At 35.3% G+C, this 10,335-nt stretch overlaps 1 protein-coding gene across 2 annotated transcripts in view; it reads right to left on the bottom strand.

Annotated features, from left to right (window-relative positions):
* The window catches only part of wwc1 (WW and C2 domain containing 1), a 449,056-nt gene extending 439,371 nt beyond the window's left edge, over nt 1-9,685 (bottom strand). For both annotated transcript variants that reach the window (XR_012396852.1, XM_684183.10), the window contains exon 1: nt 8,741-9,685. Coding sequence is in view for 1 of the 2 variants with exons in the window: in XM_684183.10 (XP_689275.6) it covers nt 8,741-8,859 (119 nt within the window). In the remaining variant the exon portion in view is untranslated. The remainder of the gene's footprint in view (nt 1-8,740) is intronic.
* Between the last annotated feature and the right edge of the window lie 650 nt (nt 9,686-10,335).

The raw sequence follows: 10,335 nt of genomic DNA on the forward strand, positions 1-10,335 counted from the left end.
GCTTCAAAATTTACCCCTAAGAAATGAGACACCACTACAACACCCATACAAGTCATCATATGACATCGCAATCTCTTACTTCATATGAGATCAGACGATTGCGACTGCTGTAGTTATTCCAGTTGTGTTATTTTTTGGTATTTATCTTCAGGAGATCACTGAAAGCATATATTATTAATACTTTATCAGAACAATCAAATGTGGCAATAAGATCGTAACTGTACTGCGCATTTACACAGTGGCCATATTCTATGTGATCTATAGCTATGTAAACACACAAAAACAACATTAACATTATAGCAAACACTGTAAAAGCTCATTCCCAGCCACTAGACTTTTCTGACAGGGTATTCGAGTGTGGAGTGTCAGAATGTTGTGGGACTGCTGTACAGGCGTTATTATTATGGATTATATATAGCGAAATTTAGTGGTTTTTATTTTAGCCATTTTTTTAAAGCATGACGGTAAAACGTGAATGTGGTTATAATTGTATTAAAACATGTGCTTGTTATAAAATTCGTAATATTGACAAAAATTACAAATTTGTGCAACTTCTTACTTCTGGATGCAACGATCCTGCCATTGTGGCTGGTGTATTCTACAAAATTTTCTCACCCCTTGGTTTCGAGTGTGGTCCTGAAGATCTTCGTTCTAAGGGCTATCTACCCCTACAGGAAAATTGGGACACCCCTACCTCTTCATGGGAACATGCAAAATGAGGGGTAGACAGACAAAAACATCAGTGAATTGTTGCTCTGACATGGACATGAGGGTTATTAATGACTGAAAAACAACTGCGGGTGAAGTATATTGATTGATTGCAAGTGCTCAGATTGACAGACCTCCTTCACATAGCTACAGTTGCTGAGCCACGATTGGTGTGTGGAGGTTGTCGGGTTTGGCTTAGCAAAGAATCAATTGGTAATTTTTTATTTTTTTATTTTGAAAAGCTGTTTCTCCTGTCACTGGTTATAACTAAATGTATGCAATACAATGATAAGTATATAGTATGTACATGTAAAACAGTATTGTAATGCCACGTTCACACCAGACGTGGAACACGCGGATAAATCATGCTATTCGAGTGTAAATATAGGCGTAAATATTTGTGTTTACTCGCTTCATTTGCGCATCAAGTTTACTTCACAAAAGATGTGGATTCGTGTCATTGGCAGGGCGTCTGTCTGCCCCGTGACTATAGCTTTGTTGCTAAATGGCTAACATGGATTTTATTCAGACAATAACTTCGTTTATGTGCTTTATGAAGGCTGAAAAACAGCATTAATTCATTTGGAGACATGTCTGAGTCCACTAGATCCTTTCAGAGGATCATCCTCTGTGAGCCCATAAACTCCTCCAGAAACTATCCCTGGATGACAGAAGCTTTCAGCGGTGCTTCTGACTGAGCCGAGCCCAGTTTGATGAACTGTTGACGGTGCAGGCAGAAGAATTTCTCCCCGGGACATCAACAACAGGCACTATGTCATAATCACGCACCCACAATAGCAAGCTCTTTATTGGTTAATGCAGCGCGAATGTCCGCTGAAGTTCATAATTTCTAATTTGAGCAATCCGCGCAATTTAAATGCGCAAAACGCTCAATTTGTGCTGTGTCATTCACGCGTATCAGGTTATTCGTGTCACCCCATACGTGTGTATCGTGCCGCAGGATGTCATTTCGCATCTTTGCATTGACTTAACATGTAAATCACTCGCGCTTTACGCTTCTTCCATGTTTGGTGTGAACACAGCCCAAGTGGTCGATCACACTGAATGTGTTTTTTGCGCTGAGTGGTGCATCTTTTAAATGGTTTACTAATGGTTTTGCACCCTGCTAATGCGCCCTGCGTGCCTTGCATTTTAATCGTCTGCTGCACCTCTTGTTTTTATCATTATGCGCTCGTAGTTAAAAAATTTCAACTTTGACCGAAAAAAGTGTGTTACTTCAGTCGTGTCTAGAGCTGTGAGATTTCGGGATTTTTCTGACATATATTGCGACAAGCTTTTACCGTAGCAACAATTCTGCGACAGCTCTTAAAAATTACCTGTTTTTGTTTGGTATCTGTGTCTGTACTTTGAATATAAAAAAAAATATTCCCATATTACTGATGTCCTGTTTTTCTTTGATATTAATTTGTCTTTTAATGCTTCTGAAAAAGCAGATGCCATTATCCCGCGCATATTTTGGTTGCACAATTCTGATTGGGCAGAACATAAAAAGTGCTCACTCAATTCGCTAGTGACACCGTAACACATAGACGGCAGACACGCATTTACTCTGGGCGAGTAAAATTAAATAATACATATACATTTCATGTCACAGCATTTTACGATTAGGTTATGGCAACGTTTCAAATTGCGATTGTGATTCGATTTTGCTTAAGCGCACAGCCTTATACCTGTTTTATACTCGATGCGTCTGCTTGTTCGCTTGAGTGCGTGCGGCGAATGTGACATCATCGGGGAGTTTGCGGAGGTTCGCTTTGGGTGCGTGCTGGCGGTGCGTAGGGCACTTTTTAAGATTCAAGCGAACAGCGCCCGCGGCGCAACAACTGATTTGAGTTGAATATGAACCACTTTGAGGAGATTTTTGCTGAAACAGTCTGACTGTACACACATCTTCTGACCCATGATCAGAGAAATAACCAGATGATCAATAATTCTTGGCTAGGAATAGCAACAGCAGTGAGAAAGTAGAAAGTTTTTGTTAAAATGTTTGGAAAAACCTGAGGAATAAGTTTAATAAAGCCAAAAGAGGTCATGGCAAAAGTGGAGACTAGGTACATAATCACAGAATATGTTTTTCCACCATTTATAGGTTTTACACTGATGTATTCAGTTTAATTTTGAATTTAAAACAGTTTAATAGTTACAAAACTATAATGAAGTCACAGAATTATTTCTTTGATAACTGGGAAGGAATATTTTAACTTACTGGTTTACAATATACTGATGGCCTGTTTCTCACGTCTTTATAGGTGATAATGATCTGTAATATTGGACCATCATTGCCTTTTTAGCATAAGAAGAGGACAGAAACTAGCCAGACAAAAATGTGTGAATTGTGGAGCGGCCTACATTAAAAAAACATCTATATTTTTTAGTAAGTGTGCTTTTTTATGTTTTTATTTTTGTGATAATAAAACATATATTTGTAGAGTAACTCATGTTCTGTTGTCATTAATTACAAATACAGAATATGTTTTTTCCACCAGTAACACAGATTTATTTCTTTGTGGAGCAGGCTAAATCTAAAAAAGAATCTTTTTCTAAAAAATCTTATATTATTAATGTTATTATTGACACACTGAGGAAGGCATTGTGTCGAAATGTCTTTTGTATATAATGAAATGTGTTTTGTATATCTAAAAGAGTGTTTCAAAAAAACTGCACGAAGCCATTATTTAATGAGTGTGAATTATGATCTTCTGAATAATATTTATTAATAAAAAAAAGTCTCGGCAATAAACTTGCCCTTTTCGTGATCTAACTCCTATTTTTCTCTCATTATAGACGTTGCTTTTCAAAAGAAGTTTTTTTTACTACATGTTCCAAATATGTGAAAAAACATCAACAAACAAAACCCCTTTTTTTCAAATATCTTCATGCTTCACAAACAAAAATTCACTTGACTTTTGAGTTAATGACAACTTTTTTTTACGTATCCTAAACCTTCGACAACCTATACAGCTCCTGTACCAAGTGAACAAGCATTGAAAAGCATTCTTGTTAAAGTTTGCATAGCTCGGGTGCACTTTGAACCCATCAGGCACCTTGACTCGCAGTGAAAGGGATTTGAGAGAATCAGCTGTGGGCTTCGCTCAAGCTGAGGAATGTGTCCCAGGTACTTGTTTACAACTTTCTGCCATCTTACTTTCCTGGCTACAGGCAAACCTGTTACACCACACAAAGGGGGGAAAATATGCAGACTGATTGCTATCATCTTTCCATTTCTCTGCACGCTGTAAATAACTGAAAATCCAAAGGCGGAAAAGAAAGAAACAAAAAACACCCAGTGTACCATCAATGAACATACCAAACCTTAAGCCAGTGGAGCTTGAAAATGCTCAAATATAATCTTAAGCATTCCTGCACAGATTTTGTATTAAAGTCCAAAGGGGGACTTATGTGGTAAAGCCTGCACTGATCATGGGTGAAACAAAGCAGGATTTCATCACTGAGAATATGAAATGAAGCCTAAATTCATCCATTTTAGATGGTTTTTTAATGCTTGATTTGAGCTATATTATAAAACCAAGATAATTTAAAGGGATAGTTCCCTAATTCCCACCATTTACTCACACCCAAGTGGTTGCTATATGGATTTCTTTCTTCTGCTGAACACAAAACAAAATATTATTTGAAAAAAAGACTTTGTTTTTTTATTTAAAGATTCAACAGTTGTTCAACAGAAGAAAGAAAATCCAAAAAGGTGAAAGACAAGTGATGACAGAATTTAGTTTTGCCAAAAATGACATTTTACTCAGTCACAGGACACGTGAGATGCAAATGTCAATTGTTTTTTAACAATAGAATATTAAGAATGATTTCATCTGAAATCCTGGTGGGTGTTTCCTAAAATGCTAAGTAATGGCTACCAGCTCTTTGAAAGTCAGAAAAAACCCATACAGGCAAAATAAAATGAATACAGATAGCTTCTTAAGACTTATGAAGTGAAACAATCAGGCTGTGCAAGTAACTGATCATCATTTCCATTACATGTTTAATCCAAAAAACATTCCTGAGTACATTCACGACAGTCTGAACTTCCTGTCGCATTATAAGGCATCAAGAGTGTCAAAGTCATCACAAATGACCTGACATTTTGGGCCTATTATACACCCGGCGCAATGTGGCGCAAGGCGCGACGCAATTGTTTGCTAGTTTCAGCTTGGCGCAAGAGTCGTTTTGCGCCACGCTGTTTAAATAGCAAATGCATTTGTGCTCAAATGTGCGCCCATAGGCGTTCTAGTCTATAAAAGGAGGCGTGTTGAGGCGCACTGCTGGCCCACTGCTAATTTGAGAAACTATAAGAGTCTGTTCTATAGACTAGAACAAAGCTGGTCTAAATTCCAGCGCAGAACGTGTTAGTTATGCACCTCACTTACACACTACTTGTGTGATTTTAAATGCTTAAAAAATGGCCACTACTAGGGCTGTACAATATATGGTTTCGGCATCGATATCGCAATGTGTGCATCCGCAATAGTCACATTGCAAGATATGCAATGTTGTGTTGGAGTTATAGTTAAGCAAGAGCTGCAGTACACATGGTATTTAAGGTCACTGCTAGGGCTGTGCAATTTGGGGAAAATATCTTATTGTGTTTTTTGACAGATATTGCTAGTTGATTTACAATTTACATTTAGCTGACTCTTTTATCCAAAGCGACTTACAATAGAATAGACTCAGAATAGATTTTAAAGTATTATTACTGGTCTATAAATCACTAAATGGCCTAGGACCTAAATACATTACAGATATGCTCACTGAATACAAACCTAACAGATCACTCAGATCTTTAGGATCATATAAACTAGAAGTTCCAAGAGTTCAGTCAAAGCAGGGTGAATCAGCTTTTAGCCACTATGCCCCTCGCTGCTGGAATCAGCTTCCAGAAATTATCAGATGTGCTCCAACATTAGGCACATTCAAATCAAGACTGAAAACACATCTGTTTAGCTGTGCCTTTACTGAATGAGCACTGTGCTGCGTCCGACAGATTGCATTATCATGTTTTTTTCTTCTTCTTCATTCTTTCATATCACATTTTACCTGTTTTTATGTTTTGTTTTGTTTTTATGCATTTTTATTATTTGTTTTTACTTTTATTTTACTTGTTTCTTTTATTCTTGTTTATGTAAAGCACTTTGAATTCCCATTGTGTATGAAATGTGCTATATAAATAAACTTGCCTTGCCTTGCCTTACAAATGAAAACAAGGAAGCAATTTACACAACTATAAGAGCAACAATGAATAAGTGCTATAGGCAAGTTTCAGGTCTGTACAGTCTAAGAAGGAAAGTATTAGTAATTTTTTTTAGTAATTCAGTAATTTTTTTTTTTTTGTAATTTCTTAGTAAAATTTTAGTAAATTTTTTTTTTTTTTTTTGAGTACAGTTAGTGGTATATCCAGAGAGGCAATCGCAGATTAGGAAGTAAAGACTTCACTTTAAATTCACTTGAATTGAGACTTCAATTTAATTCAAGCTCCAATCTGATTTTAATTTAATTTAAGCTTCAGCTTAATAATATGGAAGCTGTGGCAACAATTCTACAACCGCTCTAAACAATGACCTCTTTTTTTGGTGTGTTACTTTGAAACCAAAATATTCCCTTATTACAAATGCTTTTTTATTTAATTAATTTGTCTATTAATGCTTCTGAAGCAGAAGATGGCATAATGCCACTTGTCAGCGCTTTCTTGTTCGTTTTCTTTTTTTTTTTTTTTGTAGGTGTAGTTCATAAGTTGCATAATTCTGATTTGGCAGAATGAAAGTGTGCTCACTCAATTGGCTAGCTATAGAGCCTGGTCAGATCACATGATTTCGGCACGATTTCCTTGACGTAGGGTTTCATGGGGAGTTGTAAAAAACAAATGGACGTCGTGACACAAGACTAAATCGTTTCTTCTCGTGTAATGTGGCAAAGTTTCACAAAACCGATACCATGTCTGCGATGCCTCACGACACCATCGCAGAAAGTCTAGCATGTTTAATTTTTTGAAGCATATCGGACTGGTTCTGAAGACCTTATTCGTTATTTTTGTTTACATATATACATATATGTATACATATATTTTTTTTTTACATTGCAGCCTCTTGCGAATAACTAATCACAATGTTTCAAATTGCGATTCGATTTCGATTTAATCGTACAGCCCTAGTCACTGCTAAGTTTCACCAATATAGAGTAAAAGTTTATCATTTGCATGTGTTTTTAAAACCTGTGACTGTGAGCATTACAAGAGTTTAAAACTTTGCGCACAAGAAATAATGCTGTTGGAGGTGTAACAAAGATCATTTGTAATTCATTATTTATGCGATTTTATGCAAGGTTCCTACTTGTAATTTTTGTCTTATTTCTAGTCCAAATGTCTACATTTCAAAGCAAAAATAAGATTATTCTACTTGCCCCATTTACAGATAAATCAGCTTGTTTTAGTGATTTTTTATTAGTATTTTTTTCTGAAGGTGAAAACAAAACAATATTTTAAATTGATCAAAGATTTTTAGATATTTGGACTAGAAACAAGACAAAGTAAGAAAAACATTTTTTTAGCATTCCGGTTATTCAATTTCTGTATTTGACTCCCAAGAAAAATGTCAAATAATACTATTCAAAACATCTTGTGAAAAAGCATTCATTTCGCAATATTTATCAGAGAAAAATTAAATATCGTTATATTTTTCCTAATATTGTGCAGCCCTTGCCATTACCCAAAATGTAAAACTACACTAACTGTGTTTGTCTGACAAAAGAAAAACATATTTACAGATGATGACTTGAAGTTGAGGGTGAGGAAAAACCATGAAAAAGTTGGTTTTATATTTGCATATTCGTTCAGTGACAACTTGTGATATGCTCCCTATACTGTTTACCATGTGTACTTTGATTATTCAGTATAAAATCGCATGTACAACTGAAGTCAGAATTATTAGCCCCCTTGTTTATTTTTTCCTCAATTTCTGTTTAACAGACAGAAGATTTTTTGTCAACACATTTCTAATCATAATAGTTTTAATAACTCTTTTCTAATAGCTGATTTATTTTATCTTTGCCATGATGACAGTAAATAATATTGTACTAGATATTTTTCAAGACACTTCTATACAGCTTAAAGACATTTAAATGCTTAACTGGGTTAATAAGGTTAACTATGCAGGTTGGGTAAATAGCAAAAGATATAGTTAAATAATGGTGGTCTGTAGACTATTAAAAACACAAATAGCTCAAAAGGGGCTAATCATTTTGACCTTAAAATGGCTTTCAAAAAATTAAAAACAGCTTTTATTCTAGCTGAAATCAAACAAATCAGACTTTCTCCAGAAGTAAAAAAAAACATCAGAAAAACTTTGAAAATGTCCTTGCTCTATTAAACATCCTTTAGGAAACATTAAAAAAAGAAATAAAAATTTAAAGGGGGCCAAATAATTCTGACTTTAGCACCATTTAACTGACTCTGAACAGTGTTGTGCTTTGATAGTCATTGGCTGCTAATATGATTTCCCTATTCAGAATTTGCAAACAATAATTTTCTGAAATTATATTAATCAAGGAGAAACTCAGCGTGTGCAAATATAAAACCAACTTTACCTCAATTAAACCATGGGTGTATTTTTTTAATTTTGGGTGAACAATTTGAATACATTTTTGTGAATATGTTTCTTTTTGTTTGTTTGTTTTTTGCACAGACGTGGTTTCACTTTAAAAAAAAAACTTTGTCATAAATATTAGTTTAGTTTTGACTGTTTATGTTTTCATGACAAGTCATGACTTTCCCAATAACAACAGTTTCGGCTAAAGCTTTTCTTTATTACTCCAAATTAAAAAGTAATCTACATCTTGTTCAGTCAGAGGCTGCGTTAAAAGCAAATGTTCATTTTAAGACCTCCTCTCTCTTTAAATAAGAACACATTGACCGATTCACAGCTGTACACATGAGTAATGAACACAGCATGTTTCTGTATACTGAGTAAGCAAGTTTATATTCCCAGAACGAGCAGTACTCATCACATACCTATCCCTTGGGTCAATCCAACTGGTGGTTTGATTAATATGGTCTATATAATAGACCTTCCCGTCAAAATCTCGGGCCTCTTCCCAACCCTCTGGCAATGGTAACTCCTTCCTTGGCATGACCAACACTTAGTCTCCATGTAATTTTCTCTGCAAGTCTTCTAAAATGATTGGTAAGCAAACCATGTGTTGCTTTGCTTGGACTGGTCCAAATAAGTTAACTCCAAAGCGTAAGAAAAGTGCCATTAATTAACCACAGGTAGAGATGTATTCCGGATTATCCATGGTAATGTCTTCCTATATTCCAGTAGAGCTCGTGCAGCCTATATACAGAGCATTGCGTTCACGCTGTTAACTTAAATGAATGGATGAGAGGGTGATGCTCTGAATCGCGTAACTTTGCCGAAGGAGTTGTGCTTTTTGTAAGAAACTCCTCGTTTCTTGTGCATTCTCAGTTAAGTACGTACTACATCAATCAATCATATTTTTTCACCCACGGAACTTGGATGGTTAACGTCAAAAATGAAGGAAAAAAACTTTCAAAGGTCGTGCGCGAGTTTTCAACATGGACAAAAAACTATTTTAAAGTCCAAAAATAATCTTCCAAACATAACACATAGAAACCGAGTAATTTTTCCAGCATACTCTGGGAATAGTTGAGTGAGTCTGGAAGGTTTTTCGCTCAGTGTCTGCCCACCATGTTTTAGCGACAACTATGCTAGCCTGTTAGCCCCAAAAGCTCGTTGTACAGCAACGCAAACTGTTAGACACGCCACACAAACGTATTCCGTATCCTGTCGTTTGGCCGATGCATTCCTGTTACATCCAGAGGATTTTCGTAGATTTCTGTAAAAAGTGGCGCGTTTCTTTCTCATTTGTTTCCAAATGTTGTGTTTTCCTTTAAGTGGCTGTGTGCGGTTCTCCCCCGTAGTCAAGCTCGGTCGCTATGCTGCGGTTGGAATGGATTACGTCATACAGGTGACGGCCGTAGCTCTTCTAGTAGCTGTCCAGTTAAAAAGAAGGTGAAGTATTTAGGAATAGATATCACAAAAAGTTTATCAGAGACAAGATTTCTGTCTCTTGCCTTTGATTGTAATTAATTAATTTTAATCTGTTTTATATATTTTGCTTAATTTTTATATATAGGTATAGATTTTGTTTGCTGGTTGTTTTGTAAAGCACTTTGGTCAACATCTGTTGTTTTTAAATGTGCTCTATAAATAAAGCGAACAAACAAACAAACAAATTTATAAAAGCTCAAGGTATAATAAATAACTGGCTTCAAAAGGATTTATCTATTATTGGCAGAGTTTTGTTGACAAAACAAAGAGATTTGTTTTCTAGATTTGTTTACACGACTTTATCTCTTTTTGTTCAAGACGCTATTTGTAAAAAAAAAAAAAAAAAAATATATATATATATATATATATATACAATTTTTTTGGAGAAATAAGCATCATCATTTAAGAAAGGAAATTCTTCAAGGTCCAAGTAAAAGATGGAGGATTTGAACTTTTGGATTTTTTTTTTTTTTTTTTACTTAAATGATACATTAAATAATAAAGTTAAATGGCTTAGGAATTGTTTATTGAAATC

Source organism: Danio rerio, chromosome 21, assembly GCF_049306965.1.
Source record: "Danio rerio strain Tuebingen ecotype United States chromosome 21, GRCz12tu, whole genome shotgun sequence".
NCBI lineage: Eukaryota > Metazoa > Chordata > Actinopteri > Cypriniformes > Danionidae > Danio > Danio rerio.